The following is a 22,534-nucleotide window of genomic DNA, read 5'->3' on the forward strand; positions in this document are numbered from 1 at the left end:
TTATGAAGTAGAGAGGAGAAGCCATGCATGAGAAGAAATGTGCTTGGGAAATGTAATGTCTATCAGAAAAAAAAATCAAAAACATTTGGTTGATGTGGTAATACACAAGAGAAGAGTATACGCACAATGGAGCAGAAATAATGGGTGATAATGGATAATGACAGCAATAAATGGTTGTAATTCTTAGCAACAGTTGTAATAAATCATAGTGGCATGGCAGGGTACGAGACGAGAGCACAGTTTAGTTCTTTAAAAGAAGTGAAAATAATAAAAGTGGAGTGATCTGGTTACAAATTACTGGCTAACATCAAGGAAACATTAAGTATTTGTGTTGTTGACAAATAAAATGGGCAATTTTCTTTAAAGTACTAATGCAGTAACTGTCTTAATAATTGTATATACAGTGTGTATATATATATATATATATATATATATATATATATATATATATATATATATACACCGATCAGCCACAACATTAAAACCACCTGCCTAATATTGTGTAGGTCCCCCTTGTGCCGCCAACACAGCGCCAACCCACATCTCAGAACAGCATTCTGAGATGATATGCTTCTCTCCACAATTGTACAGAGTGGTTATCTGAGTTAACGCAGACTTTGTCATATTCAAACCAGTCTGGCCATTCTCTGTTGACCTCTCTCATCAATGACATGTTTCTGTCCACAGAACTGCCGCTCACTGGATGATTTTTGTTTTGGGCACCATTCTGAATAAATTCTCGAGACTTAAGTGCATGAAAATCCCAGAAATACTCAAACCAGCCCATCTGGCACCAACAATCATGCCACGGTCCAAATCACTGAGATCACATTTTTCCCCCATTCTGATGGTTGACGTGAACATTAACTGAAGCTCCTGACCCGTATCTGCATGATTTTATGCACTGCACTGATGCCACACCATTGGCTGATTAGAAAATCGCACGGATGATTGTTGGTGAAGCATTAGTGCAAGGCCAAACAAGTGCGCAAAACAAAATAAGTAATTAATCATTTAAATAAGTTAAAAAGTAAGTTTGTCCCTTGATTTCATGTCATAGGTGTCAGTGGCACCTACAGCTGTACGGCCGTAACACACTGTGCATACCATGAGTGCTCCGACTGACCTCAGAAATATTTACTCTCAGAACATTTCATCAATCACGAAGTGTGTCCCGTATTTCTGTTGGCTTTTCAAAAGAACTAGCGATGCCCAATTTGCGAAGAATCGTTTTTTGAGTCGGTTCTTTTCAGTGAATTGGCCATATGGGCTTGCAACACGGTCTAAATCGATATGTGATTCAGTACAATTCGTTCATCTCTGTTTTTCAATGTTTTTCCATGTAAACATTCGCTAATGAGATGTATTCATCACATTTCACTATGTTTTAGCATCTCTCGTGGGAGCGCTGCATTTTAAAAAGCTGTATCAAGTTAAAAAGAGCCTCTTCAACGGACAAAAACACGTCTCGAGACACCAGCGTTCTGCTCTTTTCGTTGTTGTGCATTTTGCTTTTTTTTGAGCGAGACCACATTTGTTCTGAACAGTTAAGAAATGCTTTTAGCCAGTAGTTACATGAACGCTACTCATACTCGAGACAAAAAAGCTCCTCTCAAAGCCACCAGAGCTGAATGCTTTTTTGTAAATAATTACAAAATCTTACGGGGGAGCATGCACCCGGACCCCCACCCCCCATTGGGCGCCCCGCACCATAGGGTGCGCACCCTCCGATTAAATCCTGTAGATGCCTATGATTGGTGTTTTTCAACATTACAATTTTCCACAACTTTTTATTGGTCATTTCATAAGAACTTCCAAGGTTAAAGTTCAGAGACTGTGCATGATCATCCAACCGTGCTGAAAAAGTATTATTTAACATTTTAACTGCATTTTGCTCACACGGTTCACTTAAATACATCATTGGTGTAACATTGTTAAATGTTCATGTGAAAGTGTATGCGTTGTGATTCCATTGACACCATCTTGGATAATTCATCTTTTAAGAGAATTTGTCACTGGTGTTACAACCCTTGCTTCATTCGTGAAACACAATAAAATAATAAAATAAAGAACAACAGTCAAGTTGTGCTTTATGAATACAAAATAATGTCAAGATTATAAAAACCTTTTACCTGTAGATTTTATGGTTGCAAACTGGAATTAAAAAAATGTACTTCTGATTACTCTATACATTGCAAGCGTATTAATTACGCAAGAGTTATAAAGTATTGTTAAAAGTAATTTTAGAAGTAAAGTATGTCAACTACCCATTTTAAAGGCAAAGTCGCTGTCAAAGGTCACCCCAGCAGATGGAGCCATTGTTGTTGTTAAGAAACACACAGGCGCGTGCATCAGTGAGGGTCGACATGTGTAAACCGCGGGAATTATTATAAAAACAATGACATTGTTCGCATCATTTACATGTCATTTGTGCCACAAGTATGATTTACAGATACATTTCAGACTCAGTCCAATTCTAACAACCCAACCTCAATTAAAATATATGGCCATGTGACTTAGATATGGACAAATATCAAAATATATAGTTTGTGTGTATGATTATTGCTGAGGTTGTGCAATGATCTTAACGCCAAACCCAAATGCTTGTGGTGGTTAATGGTTTTATAGTAGCCTACATGTATATAAGAATAGTATTGTAATATATATATATATATATAATAATAATAATAATAAAAAAAACATTTTAATATTAGAGATACTAAACAGATAAGTAGCCTATCGCGACAGCTCCTGATAGACCTTTGGGTGACTACAGGATTCGGAGATTTTACATACACTTTTCACACAACTTTCTGAGCAAATCTTATAAACGTTTGATTCCTTGTTAGTTTCGGGTGTCGAGGTTTGTGAGGGAGTTTCTCGTAGATATCTATGGAGTTTCTTTTCAAACAGGAAGCTGTTGCGGGTCTGTTTGAGCATCTTTTGTGCTCTCACGCAATCAAACCAAAAGTAGATCTCTGACGATTATCGCCCAACCATCGCGAAACGGGTTTAGTCTGCATTAAACTCTGCAACTATTCATTTTTTGGTTTTCAGCTCATTTTCATTTGGGAAACGTTGGCTGGAAAACTTGCCAAATGAGTAATATATATGACAACATTGATGGACAAGAGGAGCTGGATTTTTCATTACTTTTTCCATACAACCAACCCGGCAATGACTTACCTCCAGATGACCCAGGTTAGTCGACTTCAAATTTTATTTTGGGAAAGTTTATTTCTGGTTGGAAATAAGAGTTGTATACCATTTGACGTGCATCCCTTCCAAAACAACTGCATTTTCTGTCCTCGAATTCTTTATAATTAATGCAATGATGTTTTAACGGGTTCAAATGTTGGCTAAATAATTTGAATGTAGGTAATTTTGCCCAAAAACCCCAAAAACAAAACAAAAATAAACTCAGGTACAGTGACGGATCATATGGTTATTTAACGGTACTTTAATATATACCATGGTTTTACATGATTCTCCAAGAAAATTCAAAGAGCACTACTATATTGCTATCATGGTCATGTCCAAAAAGATAAATGGTATTACTGTATGCATGGAACCCAACAGCATGCATTGGGTTTAAAAGTTGTTTACCCACTTTGAGAAACCAAAGACATTCAATGCATCGAAATTGTTTTGTTTTCTTACTCAATAGCTTTCTATTCATGCAAGGAATGGCCTACTTGGTGTAAAATGTTCTGAATAATCTCTTCTAATGATGCACCAATTTAGACATTTGTGGCCGACAGTGGTGATTATATTTACTCTGGCCAATAACCATTATGATGGTCGGTTTAAAGATTACAATGAAGCTCCAATCAAGAAGTATTAATCAGACATTGAAGCATACAGTATTAATGTACCAAAAAAGTTTTGAAACCGGACTGAAAAATGATTGACTTGAAAAGGAATTGGCCAATTCCTATATAGTCACTGATATGTTTCATTACCACAATTTCCTCTTAATGTTCAGATGTGACACTCATATTGTGAAACACAACTAAAATGGTAATTAAATGGCTTTTGAAAGGAATATATTTTATCCAATTTAGCTCAATGGACTGCATTGGTGGCATAATGTTGATTAGCAGAAAAATTTATTTTGTTACAGTGAGGGACTTACAGTGGAAATGAATTGGGATGATTTTTGGCGGGTTTAAACTTAAAAGGTAGAAATGTGTAGCTTATAATTGTGTAAAAGCACTTACATTCATTCTTCTGTTAAAATTGTGCATTATTTGAGTCAGGGGTGGACTGGGACAAAAAAGTGGCCCTGGACTTTCTGACCCAGAGCCGCCCACCAAATCCGGCCCACAGCACAGCACACCATACCATAACATAACACACAAGCTAATTTATTTCATTTTCCGGCTCAATTTCAGTTGACTGCTAGTCATGACCATGGCCCCACAGAGCAAAAATTGTCAACTTCATAAACATTTAAAACCACTGTAAATGTGATGAGTGGATTTTTTGGAGAAAGCACTAAAATAAGGACTTTATAGATCAGACAAATAACATGTCCGAAAACTTTTTTCCCAACATACAGATGTTAGGTTAAAATGTACATGAAAGTACAAGGGAAAATGTGTATTTTAGATGCTGTGACAAGTCAGCATTTCTTTGAAAATTTTAACCTGTTGATGCTCATTGACCCCACCCATGGGCTTGACTTTACTTTGCTTAAATTAGTTCACATTTACTACTATATAGTGTGCTGTTCAAAATGGTTCATAATGTTGACAAATTTTACGTCTGTATAATTTGTCAACATTATTAATTCTTTTTTGACTAGACTATATAGTAAATCTGAACTAATTTAAGCAAAGTGACATTCAGCTTTTTTCTAGAAGTGCAAAAAAACATTGTCTTATATGTAATATATGATATGATATATATATATATATATATGTATATATAGCTATACAAAATCATAAAATGAAGAAAGTGTCACACAGCAGGAGACTAATGACAATGCTTAAATTTTCACGTCAATTACTCACATAACTATGTGTAAATGTTAATCTATGAAAACAAAGTTGGCCAGAATATGTACATATATAAATATTAACAAACGTATAACAAAACAAACATACCTCTTAAAGTGTAGAACTTTGCAGATATTTTGCAGATTAATTTCTCATATTTTAACTCTATGTGAATCTTTATATCTGCAGAGTTTTAAATGGTATATGGTCGCACTTATATAGCACCTTTTTAACATTAGCGGTATTCAAAGCGCTTTCACCCATTCTCATATTTACACACACATTCACACACCAATGGCGGTAGAGCTGCCATGCAAGGCACTAGCTAACCTGCCATTGGGAGCAACTTGGGGTTCAGTGTCTTGCCCAAGGACACTTCGGCATGTGGAGTCATGTGGGCCGGGAATCGAACCTGCGATTAGTGGACAACCCGCTGTACCACCTGAGCCACAGCCGCCCCAGTTTAATTCCTTCCGCACAGATTATTCTTGAGAAAAAGTGAAGAATGTTTCTGCTATCCTTTAAACAAAATAAGACTCAAATAGCCATTTTTATCAGATGTGAGCATTATTCAGCAAGCTGCACTTCAGTTTCCTGCAGGATGAATAAATTATGCAAATGACTATGTACTGCTCAAAGCCTTACTGTTTGCAGATTTTATATACACTGCTTGTAAATTGCAGTTATTGGTCATTTTGTGATTATTCAGAGCTCATCTTATACTTCATAGGTTGTCTTTGGTTGTCACCATTATTCTGATTTGGATGTCAAAAAATGAGGTTGTGGAACGAATGTGTACATACATAAATTTAATAAGACGTGTAAGCAATTTCAGGATAAATTTTACTGGCTTCTCTTTACAGACTTTTTTGAATATTCAGTCTCAAATGGTGTCTGTGCGGACATGTTGGAGCCCAGGGCAGCCACCTATATCGCCTGTACCCGCGGCCCACCGGGAAAATGCCCAGTGCTCCCGACAGCCAGTATGCCCCTGATTTGAGCTGTTAACTTGTTAAAATCACGATTTTAGTGTTTATGGCGTTACATCATCATGGCAACAAAGTAGAAAATTGTATATATCTTCACATAAAAGTTTAGAGAGTGATTTTATCACACTAAACTCATGTTAATGGAATGTTCTGGGTTCAATACAAGTTAAGCTAAATTGACAGCATTTGTGGCATAATGATGATTACCAAAAAAATTCATATTGACTCATTCCCCTTTTTTCCCAATTTGGAATGCCCAATTCCCACTACTTAGTAGGTCCTTATGGTGGCGCGGTTACTCACCTCAATCCAGGTGGCGGTTGCCTCCCAGATTGCCTCCAAAGATTGCCTCAGTTGCCTCCGCTTCTGAGACCGTCAATCCGCACATCTAATCATGTGGCTTGACACGTGCGTGACACCGTGGAGGCTCACAGCATGTGGAGGCTCATACTACTCTCCGCAATCCAGGCACAAATTACCACGTGCCCCATTGAGAGCGAGAACCACCAATCATGACCACGAGGAGGTTACCCCATGTGACTCTACCCTCCCTAGCAATCGGGCCAATTTGGTTGCTTAGGAGACCTGGCTGGAGTCACTCAGCATACCCTTGATTCAAACTCACAACTCTAGGGGTGGAATCATTCCTCATCTTTTAAAAAAAGCAAAAATCGAGGTTACAGTGAGGTGTTTACAATGGAAGTGAATGGGGCCAATTTTTAGAGGGTTTAAAAACAGAAATGTGATGCTTATAATTTTATGAAAGCTCTTGCATTAATTCTTCTGTTAACACTTGTTTATTATTTTAGCTGTATGTTTTATAATTTGTCATTTGGACAGTTGTTTTAGGGTTCGTTGACATTACCTCGTCATTGAAACGAAGTTGTAAAATTTGCTATAACTTTACAAAGAAAATGTTTATAAGTGATTATATCAAACTAAAATCATGTTATACACATATCCATTATGTCTTGTGGTTATAAATTTGAAAAAGTATTTTAACATTAAAAAATTGTCCGCATTCACTTTTATGACACTATATTACCCAGACACTATTATAAGTGTCTCACTGTAACCTCGATTGCTTTTTTTAAAGAAATGGAGGAACGAGTCAAAACAAATTTATTGTGGTATTCAACATTATGCCACAAATGCTGTCGATTGAGCTTAACTTGTATTGAACCTAAACTATTCCTTTAAAATGCTAATTGTTTATGTCTTGGAGCTTTACTTTTGAAACATGGAGTGTATTAATGTTTACAGAATAGGCCACATTCACTGTATTTTTAAATTTTTTAAAGAGAAGCAGGGATGAGTCGAGAGTCGAGATTCATTTTTGTGGTAATCAACCACTTGTGGTGCCTCAAATGCTGTCAGTTAAGCTCAATTTCTAATAAACCCGGAATATTCCTTTAAAGTGTTTTCATTCTTGTTTTTCAGCGGAGGAATATGGTGTTTCCTCGAACCAGGATATCAATCGGACGTCCCCCTGTTTTAATCAAGACCTATACGGCGAAGAGTCCCTCACCGAATTCTCTCACCATCTTGCCTCTGATGACCTTCTTACCTACGAGCAGACTGATCTCAGACAATCATTTGGGTACTCCCCATCGCTTGCTGCCCATCCTGCTGCTCACCAAAGCAACAGCCCAAGAATTGAGATCACTTGTTCTGATCTGCACCATCATCGTGACCATGTCCACACCACCCCTCTGGACATAAAATGCCCCATGTTGACCGTGCCCAGGTACGATATGCCCTACAGAGAGAGCCAATGCCTGAGTCCAGCTAGTAGTACCTCCTCCACTAGTTGGCACTCAGATGGATATTCCCCTTGCATCTCTCCTTGCGGTGGTGGAAGTTTGGTTGGAGTAACAGAAGCGGACCTTTGCCCGAGGCTCCAGGCCATCCAAGCATCTGGTTCCCCTAACACGTCCCCTCGCACCAGCATTACCGAAGAGACCTTCTTGGACCGGCGATCTTCTTCACCACGTCCAGGTTCCAGGTCGGCTTCTCCACAGGGCAAACGCACCTACGATCAGTACCAGACCCAAAGATCTCAAAGTCCACGTTTTGGGCCAGATGAGCCTCTGGAGTTTTGTGGGCATCTGGCAAACTTGGAAGATTCTTTGAGCAACCTCAGTAGCAACCTGACAAAACCGATTCCCACCAAGATTGTCCGACCCAATCTAGATTATACGATCTACACGGATAACCAAGCAGGTCTGTTCTCAGCCATGCCGGAAGTGAAGAAAGAATTCACAATGCAAACTTGCTATTTCATGCCAGCCGGCTGGTCCAGTCAGACACTCGCAGGGGTTTGTAGGTATGAAATACCAGATCATTTAATGACACAGCAATAGTCATACATTTACATTTATTCATTTGGAAGAGACTGAATAATCCAAAGTGATTCCTTGACAAAGTTGAGACAGACAAAATGAAACTGTGATGGTTATTGTGATAGATTAACCATTATCTTAATCCTCAGTGTACCTGTAGCTGCCCTGCCTGCGCTGGACTGGCCTCTTCCCAGCAGTTCTGATCAGTACGAGCTCAGAATTGAGGTTCAGCCCAGGCCACACCACCGAGCCCATTATGAGACAGAGGGCAGTCGAGGGGCCGTCAAAGCATCTTCTGGAGGCCACCCGGTCGTTCAGGTAATTTGAGGACAAAGCCATTGTGTGTGTATAAGAAAGATAAAATGAGAAGGAGTAAGGAAATCTGTTCGTTGTATTGTAAGTATGAGTGGTCAATGAATGTGAGGATTCAAGAGAATGACTGCATGTGAAAATGCCCACAAAAGTTTGTGCAAAAACCGTTTTGGTGAAACTGAGGTGCTTGTCAGTGAAGAGCTTGATAAGAGAGAAGAGGGGGAGATAGAGAGAGATAACGCAATGATTGTGGTGATGATATTTCCCTGTTACAATGCATTGTGCTGTGTCCAAATGTAGGGAAATGAGGATTCGTGTTTTTGTCTTTGCTATCGCTGAGTCAATATGTCATATCACCTACACTGATTAAACCATTCAGTCGATTAGGTATGGATATCTACATCATTATTCCACAGTGAAGATTTATTACCTCATTATTACTTGTTTTGTTATATGTTATGTTGTGTTTTATGTTCTTGTTGTGATGTTGTTATGATTTGTTGTGTAATGTTTGTGTTGATATGATACTATGTGTCTTCTTTATGTTATATTGTGCTATTTGTTATAACATAACATATATATATAACATGTAAAAACATTGAACATGTGTTATGTGTTGTTATATGTTATGTTATATGTTTGTGTTGTTATACGTAATGTTACTGTATGTGTAATTTGTTGTGCTGTGTTGTGTTGTATGTTATAACATATAACAATATATAGGCCTAACATGTGATATGTTATTGTTTAGTGTTATGTTACTGTATCTTAAATGTTGTGTTGTGTTATAACATAATATATAACATTTATATTATATTATGTGTGATGTTATATGTTTTGTGTTATGTTACGGTATGTTATATGTTTTGTTGTGTTATATCATAGCATATAACAATGTATAACATGTGTTATGTTATATATTATGTTGTGTTATGTGTTGTGTTATCTGTTATGTTATAAGTTTATGTGTTGTTATATGTAATGTTTTGTGTTATGTTATGTTACTGTATGTATATGTAGTTGTGCTGTGTTGTGATGCATGTATAACATATAATAAAATATAGGCTTAACATGTTATTTTATGTTATGTTATGTTGTTACTGTATATATATTTGTTGTGTTATATGTTATAACAACATATAACATGTGTTATGTCATGTTATATGTTATTGTAACAGGTAAAGGATGGGCAAGGAGGAGGTGGGAACAGGCCGAACAATCAACATATATTTTTCATGCATAAATTAACTTAAACAAGGAACTTAAAAAAACATAAACAGGCACACATGCAACGTGGCCATGTGCGTCTCTCTCTCTCTCTCTCTCTCTCTCTCTCGAACCGGTGTCTCCGGCTTCCCCTTATGTTGCTCTCCCACTGATCAGCTGATTCAGCACCGGCCACGCTCCATAATGTCCTGGCCACGCCCTCCTCCTCGTAACTGTTATGTTTTGTGCTGTTACTTGATCTTATATGTTGTGTTGTGTTATAACATAACATATAACATGTGTTATGTTATTTGTTGTATGTCACGTTGTGATATGTATTATGCTATATGTTATGCTATATGTTTATGTGTTGTTATATGTAATGTTAGGCTGTGTTGTATGTTATAATATATAACAATATATTGGCTTAACATGTGTTATGTTGTTATTGTTTTGTGTTATGTCGTTAGTGTATATGTATTTGTTGTGTTGTATGTTATAACATATAACATGTGTTATATGTTATGTTACTGTATCTTATATGTTGTGTTGTGTTATAACATAACATATAACATTTTATATTATATTATGTGTTATAGGTTTGTTTTATGTTACGGTATGTTATATGTTTTGTTGTGTTATAGCATAACATATAACAATGTATAACATGTGTTATGTTATGTGATGTTATATATTATGTTGTGTTATCTGTTATGTTATAAGTTTATGTGTTGTTATATGTAATGTTTTGTGTTATGTTATGTTACTGTATGTATATGTAGTTGTGCTGTGTTATGATGCATGTATAACACATAACAAAATATAGGCTTAACATGTTATTTTATGTTATGTTATTACTGTATATGTATTTGTTGTGCTATATGTTATAACTTATAACAACCTATAACATGTGTTATATCATGTTATATGTTATTGTAACAGGTAAAGGATGGGCAAGGAGGTGGGAACCGGCTGAACAATCAACATATATTTTTAATGCATAAATTAACTTAAACAAGGAACTTAAACAAACATAAACAGGCACACATGCAACATGGCCACATGCGTCTCTCTCTCTCTCTCTCTCTCTCTCTCTCTCTCTCTCTTGAACCGGTGTCTCCGGCTTCCCCTTATGTTGCTCTCCCACTGATCAGCTGATTCAGCACCGGCCACGCTCCATAATGTCCTGGCCACGCCCTCCTCCTCGTAACTGTTATGTTTTGTGCTGTTACTTGATCTTATATGTTGTGTTGTTTTATAACATAACATATAACATGTGTTATGTTATTTGTTGTATGTCACGTTGTGATATGTATTATGCTATATGTTATGCTATATGTTTATGTGTTGTTATATGTAATGTTAGGCTGTGTTGTATGTTATAATATATAACAATATATTGGCTTAACATGTGTTATGTTGTTATTGTTTTGTGTTATGTCGTTAGTGTATATGTATTTGTTGTGTTAGTATGTTATAACATATAACATGTGTTATATGTTATGTTACTGTATCTTATATGTTGTGTTGTGTTATAACATAACATATAACATTTTATATTATATTATGTGTTATAGGTTTGTTTTATGTTACGGTATGTTATATGTTTTGTTGTGTTATAGCATAACATATAACAATGTATAACATGTGTTATGTTATGTGATGTTATATATTATGTTGTGTTATCTGTTATGTTATAAGTTTATGTGTTGTTATACAGTATGTAATGTTTTGTGTTATGTTATGTTACTGTATGTATATGTAGTTGTGCTGTGTTATGATGCATGTATAACACATAACAAAATATAGGCTTAACATGTTATTTTATGTTATGTTATTACTGTATATGTATTTGTTGTGCTATATGTTATAACTTATAACAACCTATAACATGTGTTATATCATGTTATATGTTATTGTAACAGGTAAAGGATGGGCAAGGAGGTGGGAACCGGCTGAACAATCAACATATATTTTTAATGCATAAATTAACTTAAACAAGGAACTTAAACAAACATAAACAGGCACACATGCAACGTGGCCACGTGCGTCTCTCTCTCTCTCTCTCTCTCTCTCTCTCTCGCTCTCTTGAACCGGTGTCTCCAGCTTCCCCTTATGTTGCTCTCCCACTGATCAGCTGATTCAGCACCGGCCACGCTCCATAATGTCCTGGCCACGTCCTCCTCCTCGTAACTGTTATGTTTTGTGTTATGCTACTGGATCTTATATGTTGTGTTGTGTTATAACATAACATTTAACAACATATAACGTGTGTTATGGTATGTGTTGTTATATGTCATGTTGTGTTATGTTATGTTATATATTATGTTACATGTTATATGTTGTGTACATAGCATATAACAACATATAACATGTGTTATGTTATGTGTCATGTTATGATTTATGTTCTGTTGTGTTATGTGTTGTGTTGTGGTATATGTTATGACATAACATATTACATGTGTCATGTTTTTGGTTATGTATAGCTAATAGAAAGATAAAAAAAAAGATATACGATTTTATAACTAGATGATAGATTGCTCACTATAAAGATGATTTTTACAGTATTGTGATGTATGTGCAGATATTAACCGTGGTTAATTAACTATCTCAGTTACAAGGTTACACTGGGACAGAGCCGCTAGCTCTGCAGATCTTCATCGGTACGTCTGATGACAGGAACCTCAGACAGCACGCGTTCTACCAAGTCCACCGCATCACTGGCAAGACAGTCACCACAAGCAGTCAAGAACGAATACTGAACGGAACCAAAGTTTTAGAGGTGCCCCTGGAACCCAAGGAGAACATGCGAGCAGTGTAAGAGGGCTCAGATATAGCAGATACTTTATATCCTCAAATATATCCTTTTTATAATTAGAAAATGTGGATAAAAAAAAAGTTGGCAAGAATCTACTTTTTCTACTATTTTTTCGAAAGTAACTGTAAACTCAAAAATGAAAATTCCAAACTGGTCCCATTAGAAGTCTTAATATCGATTTGAAATTTAATTTGTTGATCGGCTGGTCAATAATTATTCTCTTTGGAAATAAAAGTCGTACCTTTACGTACAAGCAAGTCGTACAATGTCTTACGATTTCTCATATGAACTATTACGAATTTATCATGAGACTAAGTTGAAAAATTCTCATGTCTCTCCAAACCCGTATGACTTTCTTTCTTTCGTGTAACACAAAGGAAGAAATTCTGAAGACGTTGCTGGTCGCTCTTTTCTAAGCCATTGTCGCACACAACGGTTGACTTGTATTGAATTTGTTATTATTTTGAGAGTTTTGCCTGTTAAACGTGTGTTCACATTTTTAGACTTGACTGTGCTGGTATCCTAAAGCTGAGGAATGCTGACATCGAATTGAAGAAAGGAGAGACAGACGTTGGACGGAAAAACACTCGAGTCAGACTGGTCTTCCGCGTCCATGTGCCTCAACCTGGCGGCCAGTGGCTCTCTCTTCAAGTGGCCTCGCAGACTATTGAGTGCTGTTAGTATGAAACGTTTTTAATGGAACAGTTAATAGTTTACTATATTATCTTTGCATTTAAAGGTATTCCAGGTTCAATACAAGTTAAGCTCATTCGACAGCATTTGTGACATCATAGTGATTAACACAAATTAATTTAGAATTTAGTGTGATATCCTGTATTACAACATAGTTACGCTGCTAAACCCTGTAAGCAATTTTATCATACTAAAATTGTTAAAATTTTTAATGTTTACATCTTGACACTATACTTTTGAAATGGTATTTCAATGTTTACAGATTGGCCCCTATTCACTTCCATTGTAAGTGCCTCATTGCAACCACGATTTTTGTTTCTATTTTTTAAATAACGAGGGACGAATCGAAATTATTATACGTGGTAATTGACATCATGCTACAAATGCTGTCGATTTAGCTTAACCCTGTAACGCCGTGTGTATCAAATATGATACACAATGTCTGACGGCTTCTGTTTCACTCTCTGTTCAAGCTGACAAGCCAAATAACCTATGGTATTTACGTTTCGCATGTTTATGGCATCATCTAGTGGTTATTTGTGAAAAAAGTGGTTTCAATGTTTATATCGATCTATTTAAAATGGCGATAGACTTGTGCAAAAAGTAACTTTTTTATATACTGTATATATATATATATATATATATATATATATATATATCAGTATATAAAAAAGTATAAATACTTTTGCTATATAAATAAAAGCAACTTGTGCTTGGTTAAAATGTTTTATATTATTTTATTGAAAACCCTACTTTGGAATATCTCCAAATCACCATTACATTACATTCATGCACACCACAAACAAACAAAATCATGTAGATTTGAAAATTTTGAGACATACTTTTTATAAGATACCTTTTAAGTGTAAAGTAAATTTTCGGTGTATTTTTATATATGCACTGTCATTCTAAAGATCTCATTATTTTACATTAAAAGCTATTATGATGTCATCTTACCATAAGTTCCCGAGACCCAGTGAAAAAAGTTTCACGATTTCACCTTTTTTAAAAGTCAATATAGTGTTTGGTGCATAAAATACATGTGATAAAAAAAGAAATAATAATTCTACACAAAAATGAATTGCTGGGCCTCAGGAGGATAATAGCCTTTAAAGCCTAATATATCAAATATGATACATTAAAAAAAATAAATCTTTTTTTTTATTTTTTACGATTTATTTATTTTTATCTTATGGTATTAAAAACAGTTTAATGTCAAAATATTTGCATTTTCTGACAATTATTTCATATGCCAGGCTTTACAGGGTTAACTTGTATGGGCATTTCTTTTATAATGCTAATTTCAATGTTGAGTGCATTGCATTAATTTTTATTGGGTACAGCTCAGAGGTCGGCCCACGAGCAGCCCACCGTAGAACGTCAGGACGTGGACCACTGCTTGGTTCTGGGTGGACAACAGATGGTCCTTAGGGGCCAGAACTTCACTCCTGAGTCCAGGGTTATCTTCTTTGAGAAGACACATGGTGAGTTAAACTAGCGTAAGTAAGAGCGTCTGTCTAATTTAGCAACAATCATCAGTGTTAAAGTAATAGTTCACCCAGAAATGAAAATCCTATCATCATTTACTCAACCTCATGTTGTTTCAAATCTGTATGACTCTCGAAACAACGAAAGTGGTGTTGACCACAATCTGCCGAGCTTCTAAAAGGACAAAAACACCATCTTCTCAAATCATCACACTACAATCTCATTTGCGCGTTGTTACGTTGCATTTGGTTATGACACAAGCAAGAACCAATGACATTTGTTTCACTGACGTCAAACCTGGTGCAACCCTCATTGACAAGACATGTTTGCAAGTACGTGAATGAGATTTGAAAGTTGCAGGGGAGGGGGAAATGATCAGTGAATAATGACTTCATGTTGAAGTTTGTAGTTTCTGCGTCACTAGCGCCCCCAAAAATTGCAAAAATAAATATTGTTTCTAAACAGCTTCCTGAATACTCCCCACATCTGCTGATCAAATTTTACTTCTAGTTATCTCTGCATATTAAGTTTGGATAGGAGAAAGATTTTTAAGTCTATGTAGACATACGTTTACCAGACTGAACTAGTGTCGGGCAGATCCTAATCTCACTTTGCATGGATGAAAACGGGATTTTAGAATGGCAAACAAAACTTGGAAATAGAACTTTTGTGCTATAACGTGATAACTTCTCCAACCATTGACATATACCTCTTTTAATATTTGACTTCTCCATGCACTATCAGTCATCTGTGGAGCAAAATTACCATACGATTTGTTTGAAGTCATATTGATGTGCTTTGCATATCCTGAAAAAATTATGGTCCAGCTGGGAGCCATGAAGCTCCGGTTTGCAGTCTACTGCAGTCTGGTTTGACCAACCTTTGCAACAGTGCATGAGTGAAAAAAGCGATAAGCCTTACTAAGCAACCTGGACAAACACATACACGCATGTGCATCTATGTAACGGGAGCCAGCTCACTCTCCTGACCTCAAGAGGTGCACTAGCGACTGACGCTAGGGGCTGTAGCCTTTAGCTTCCTTGTTAGAGCACCCGCCTCCCATGCCGGAGACCTAGGTTCGAGTCCCGTACGGAGCAGGTAGAACAAGAGCGTCACATTGGTGCCGTGACCCGGATGGCAGTGAGGTTTAGGGGGGTGAGTGTAACGGGAGCCAGCTGGTAGATAGCTGCCATGTTGTCTGTCTATGTTTAAACGGAACGCCATAAACCTCAACATCTACACACTGTACGTAACATTAAGATATTAATTCTGAATCAAACTTGGTCAAAATTCACTTTGATTTTATGGATAAAAGCAGCTTGGATATTCAGCTGGATATTGTGTTCGGTGCAAGAGAGGAAGTCAAACTTGTTTGGATGAGTAAATGATTTGTCATTTTGGGGTGAACAGTTGCTTTAGATTGACTGTGGAAAATGTCCAAAATGGCAAGAACATTTAGAATGATTTCATCCAGCAAAGAGGAAATTTCAGTATCACTGAATGGCAATTCTGACAATCACTTTATAAAAGATATAATGAACAACAACTCTGGCAGCCTATAAAGTCAACCTGTTCTTTGTGACGCAAGCAGAGTTCTTTCGCACCACTTTCCATTGAGGTATGAAGTGTGGTGCGAGCGGATGTGGTTGTATGCTGCAGAGATAGCATCTGCAAGCACACAGACTCTTTCCTTTCCTGTACTCAGAGTTTTGGCTGCAGAACACAAGTAACGCAGAAGGAGAGTGGGATTTTATGAGCCTGATCTCACAAAAATTACGTGGTTCCTTACACATATTGTGGCAGTTTACGAGGAGACATTTCCACTGAGTGTCACGAAAAGCAAGTTAAATATTCTCCCTAACAGGTGAGGTTTTTGAGTTTAATATTTTAAATAAACAACAACTACCTCCCTACCCTAAACCTTAGACCTAAACCTAACTGATAGTGTTATAAATGCAAATGTGAGATCAAAAACACAACCATGTCATTTTGTAATGCTTCTATGACACTTTGGATTCACGTGTTGACTCGCATGTTCTTCAGGTCTTGTACCCCGGTCCTTTACATTACAAGTGCAACCCTCTATCAGCTGAGCTACCATGCAATTTTATCACATTGAACGGGCTTGTAAATGTAGTTGGTTATGTACTGAAAATATTAAAATGAGTCATACACTATGGTAAGTGTTTAGATGTCATAAGATATCAAGAACAGCATGAAAAGTAAGTGTTCATAATATTTTTAGGTGGGCCTTCAGACAAGGGCCAGTAAGAAACCATCTAGCAACACAATAGATAACACCTTGGACACACTAGCAACCAACTAGCAATGCCCTGACAACAACAAAACTAAATAGAAATCACTGTGGACACACTAGAAACCACTTAGCAATGCCCTGGCAACCACACAGAACACCAAAGCAACCACCTAGAAACACCGCCGGCAACCACACAGAACACCCTAGACACCACACGGGACACCCTAGGAACCACCTAGCAACACCAGCACTAGTAACCATGCAGATCATCCAAGCAACTATCTAGCAATGCCCTGGAAACCACTCTGAACATCCTAGAAACCACCCTGGACACCCTTGCAACCACCTAGCAATACCATGGCAACCACTCAGAACTCTCTAGAAACCACAATGTACACCCTAACAACAACATAGCAGTACCCTGGCAACCACACAGATCATCCAAGCAACCGCATAGCAATGCCCCAGCAACCATAAATATTACCTTAGAAACCACTATGGACACCCTAGCAAGCACTTAGCAATACCCTGGGAACCACCCAGAACACCCTAGCAACAACCCTGGACACCCTAGCAAGCACCTAGAAACGCCCTGGCAACCAAACAGAACAAAATGGACACCCTATCAACCACCCAGCAATACCCTGGCAACCACACAGAATACCCTAGCAACCACCCTGGATAACCTAGCAAGCACTTAGCAACAGACTAGCAACCACCCAGAACACCATAGAAACCACCCTGGATACTCTAGCAACCACCAAGCAATGCTCTGGCAATCATCCAGAACAGCATAGAAACCACCTTATATACCCTAGCAACCACCCAGAACACTCTAGTAACCACCCTGGAAACCCTAGCAACCACCTAGAAATGCCCCAGCAACCACACAGAAGACCATAGAAACCACCAGTTTTAAATGCTTCTACCATTCACATGTACTGCGTGTTTATTCTACATTCTAATTTTTATTTTTTTTGTCTTAGTTGACTTACAAATCTGGGAGACTGAAGCAAAAGTTTACAGAGACAAAAGCACGGCTGTAAGTAGTGTGAAATATTTGGAGAACAGAATACGTTTTTTTTTAATCATGAGGTTTAAATGGTTAATGTAAGTTGTGTTCCTTCTAGAACTTGCTGTTTTTGGAGATTCCTCCATATCGGGACCTCAACATCTATCATCCGGTCAAAGTCAACTTTCACGTGCTGAATGGCAAGAAGAAACACAGCCAGCCTCAACACTTCACCTACACACCTCTCTCAGGTGAAACCTTTTCTTATTATGTTCCAGATATTATGTTCCACATTGGCTGCAATTGTGGTAATGGAAACTTGTTGCATCACACCTGGTTTGTAGTACACAGTGTAATGGTATTAAAACCATCACAATATTTGTGCCTAATTTGACCTATGTCCGACCTCATTTCTTCTCCAGTGCCACAGATTAAGGCAGAGCCTGTCGAAGAAAATCAGTATACACAGTTAGGGTGTACTGCACGCCCCATCATGAGGGTGTCTCCACCACCTCAGCATCTTACGGATGGATGCATCATGCCAAGCAGACCCCTGTGCCAGCGATCTCACCCTGGCATGTACCCTACTGGCACACAGTACCACCTTCAACAACCACCAATCCACTACCAGCTCAATCATGCATTGCCAGGAGGCCACGCAAGCTCTACAGGTCAGAGAAATGTATTTATTTTTCATTTCTATTTTATTTTCAGTTTGTCTTCAATTTAGTTTAGTTTTCGTTGGTTTTCACTGTATGTTTTTTTAACTTTCAGTTAAGTAAATACATTTAGGTACTTTAAAATGCAATAACTTTAGCTAAAGTTATTGCGTTAGACAATATACACTGATGAGTCAAAACATTATGACCACAGGTGAAGCGAATAATGTTGATCATCTCCTAACAAGGCCACATGTCAAGGTCTGGGTAGATTAGATGGTAAGCGAACAATCAGTTCTCGTTGTCAACGTGTTGAATGCAGCAGAAATGGGCAGGAGTAAAGACCTGAGCAACGTTGATAAGAGCAAATTGTTATGGCCAGACAACTGGGTCAGAGCATCTCTGAAACGGCAAGGCTTGTGGGGTGCTCCCAGACAGCATTGGTGAGTACCTACAGACAGTGGTCCGAGGAGGGAGTCCCATTTTCTTTAACATCACATGGATGACTGTGTACGTGTGTACCATTTACCTTGGGAAGTGATGCACCAGGATACACTGTTGGAAGGCGACAAGACGGTGGAGGGATTGTGATGCTCTGGGCAATTTTCTGATGGGAAACCCTGGGTCTGGCCTTTCATATGGACGTCAATTTGACACGTGCCACCTACCTAAACATTGTTGCAGACCAGGTACACCCCTAAATGGCAATGGTATTCCCTGATGGCAGTGGACTCTTTCAGCAGGTTAATGTGCCATGCCACACTGCAGGCATTGTTTGTGAATGGTTTAAGGAACATGTTGGAAGAGTTCAAGATGTTGCCTTGGCCTCCAAATTTCCCAGAGCATCTGCGGGATACGCTGGACCAACAAGTCTGATCCACCGCGGCTCCACCTCGCAACTTACAGGATTTGAAGGATCTGCTGCTTCCACAGAACAACTTCAGGGGTCTTTTAGAGTCCATGCCTCACCGGGTCGGCACTGTTTTGTGGCACGCAAAGGAATAACATCATATTAGGCAGGTCGTCATAATGATTTGGCTCATCGTTGTATTTTAACTATGAATAATGGCTTTAAATTTCTCAGGGCCTTCCAAAGTTAAGGCTAGGGTATACTTCATTTTCAGTTCTGTCTCGTGCATTGTCAAGTTTTTATACTGTGTATAAATGGTCGTTTTGATTTCATTTTAGTTTAGCTTACATAATTGTGTTATAATTTATTTCGTTCCAAAACCGTTCTCATTTAGTTTGTTTTCATTAACGATAATACCACTCTCCCAGGTCATACGTCATGGATGGCGACAACACATACTGCAACGTCGCAGTCTCCGTTTGGATCCAGCACTTACCAGCACACCATCGCTGGTGACGCAATCCAAGCAGCTGCTTCGTTGTTTCCAACTGTTGATATTTCAGAGCTGTGCTCTGCTGTGAGCCATCAGAAGGCGTACGGCTCAAGGGCTTCCCCAACCACAGGGAGGTCTCCACCAGTCCACAGCTATCAGACATACCTGCCCATACAGCATCAGAGAACCAGCAGTCCTGTGAGAGTCACCATCAAACAGGAGAACCTGGATCAGGCATATCTTGATGATGGTTTGTGGACGTACTATCTCCTGATCATGCAATATATGTATAATATTATGCTTATAATTCCTTTAATCACATTTTTGAAGTTCGATTGAATTGTCCTGCGGTCTGACAACTTTTTTTTTAATGCATAAATAATGCATGTAGGCCATAAAACGGCAGAATAATGGAAAATTAGCATAGCATGTCAGACTGCACAACTGAATAATACACAAGAGGGGCATTATGTTACCAGTTGTTTACTTCATTTTGTATGTTTACAAGTAGAGGAACCCACTAAATGTTGATCACTGTGTGCTTTGCCATTCTTTAATGTATGCCACTCATCAGACTGCACTAAATGGGTCAATGCCTTAGGTTCTGGCAAAGCCTGTTAAATATCGAGCCCTTAGTAGACCCACCACACATACAGAGGGACAAATAGGACAGAATATTGATTACTTTTTGCCAAGCATTCAGTCACAAAGCACTGGTGAACACGCACATGTTGTTGTTTATATTGGTTGCTTGTGTAGTTAATAAAGTAAGTCACATTTTAATATTATACCACAAAGATATTTTCGTTTTTATTTGCGGTGGGTAATGTAGGCGTTACAAAGCGTTGACGCCAACGCTTCAGTTTCTATTTTAAGCCGGTTGTACCTTTGAAAGCTACCCCTTGTGTCCCCTATGTCTAAATTTAGACTAAAAGTTTCCATTTTTTAACCCACAAACTCACGTCAGCAGAACAACAGAGTAAATAACTAGGTTACGAATCTCTGCTACCGCCTAGTGGATAGTACGTTGTGTTGTTGCATGTCCCTGACCGACTAGCATCTGAAGCCAAATCTGAAGCCTCATAGATGTGCTATATAATTGTCGAAATCTCAAAGTTTCTAAGGCATCACTAGAGTATTCTTTGTGGTTTCTTGCTCAAGTCAAATGAGCCCACCTTCAGTATTTCATCATACTGTATTCTGGTGTGTCTACGTGGCTCGGGTCCCTCCTTCAAAGTCTAAGACAATAACACACCTCTCCTCAACAATTAGATTTTTCGTTCAAGTCCGTAGTGCAAACAGTACTACTAGTAAGAGTAACAAATCAAAGTTTAATATTTAGGGTTGGGGTTTGTTCAGATATCTAAAGAATGAGCAATAGGCTAGTAATTTGCTTATCTTATAATACATTTTATGTACATTTCTCCCCACAGTGAATGCCGTTATAAGGAAGGACCTTGTTCCTAAAAATGACGCTGATGCCCACTGCTGAAAAAAGCTACATCCTGCCTGAAGATAAAGCATCAGTCTATGATGAAGAACTTTTTTTTTTTTTGGTCTTGATATCTATTACAAATGCTTGTTTTTCCATATCTTTGATTTGTACACAGGAAAGTAAGGATTTCACTTTATCTTGTTTATATATAGACTATATTTCTCAGTTCAGTGTTTTATCAAAATACTATATGGGTCATATTTATCAATGTGCGTTTAAAATAAATTAGTTTTGATTCAACTGTGAGTGGTTTGTTGCTTTAAGAATATGGGCCAATGACACAAGTTGCAGGTTCAAGCAATAGTAAAAAGCAAGTGTTTGTAGTAGGGGGTGTAATTTTTTGCACTGACGATTCAATTCGATTCCAATTCTTTACCTAACGATTAGCTACGATATATTGTGAAATAAATTTATTTGTTACGATTCTATTTGAATATTTTAGAACTATTCACAATTATTTTCCGGGTGGCGCAAATGAAGTGAATGATGCGACTAGAACACGCGAAATCGCTTCATTTGCGCAAGTCGGCATTTTTCAACTTGAGCGCGAAATTCGCATGACGGGTTGTCGCGAAAGCCTATCAGCATTGATATTGTCCAGATGTCACTGACATACTGACGTAGTTGCAGAAGAAATCTGGAAAAATGGATGAAAAAATTGTTGTAGCGGTGTGTGGGCATCCGGAATTGTATGACACAACGTCATACATGTACAGAGACCGGACGAAAAAATACATCGCTTGGAGGAAAGTGGGTGAGGAAGTTGGACTACCTGGTAAGTTCTGAAAATATGTGCGTCCACTTGATTCCAGATATTGGTTGTACTTTACTATGAACCAAGTCGTAGAAGCCCCTCCTCCTAACCTTTTCCAGAAGAGAAAGGGGAATAGGCTACTCGCGGGTTCGCATAACTCACGCGA

At 37.9% G+C, this 22,534-nt stretch overlaps 1 protein-coding gene across 1 annotated transcript; it reads left to right on the top strand.

Moving 5' to 3' along the window:
- The first annotated feature begins 2,999 nt into the window (after positions 1-2,999).
- Positions 3,000-21,822, top strand: LOC127646662 (nuclear factor of activated T-cells, cytoplasmic 2-like). Its single transcript, XM_052130458.1, has 11 exons — positions 3,000-3,201; positions 7,430-8,315; positions 8,481-8,649; positions 12,464-12,666; positions 13,171-13,343; positions 14,704-14,844; positions 18,092-18,147; positions 18,236-18,368; positions 18,540-18,788; positions 20,055-20,369; positions 21,553-21,822. Exons 1-11 carry the CDS (start codon positions 3,099-3,101, stop codon positions 21,609-21,611), a joined length of 2,487 nt encoding a protein of 828 aa, XP_051986418.1. The 5' UTR covers positions 3,000-3,098; the 3' UTR covers positions 21,612-21,822.
- The last annotated feature ends 712 nt before the right edge of the window (positions 21,823-22,534 follow it).

Source organism: Xyrauchen texanus, chromosome 7, assembly GCF_025860055.1.
Source record: "Xyrauchen texanus isolate HMW12.3.18 chromosome 7, RBS_HiC_50CHRs, whole genome shotgun sequence".
Taxonomy (NCBI): domain Eukaryota; kingdom Metazoa; phylum Chordata; class Actinopteri; order Cypriniformes; family Catostomidae; genus Xyrauchen; species Xyrauchen texanus.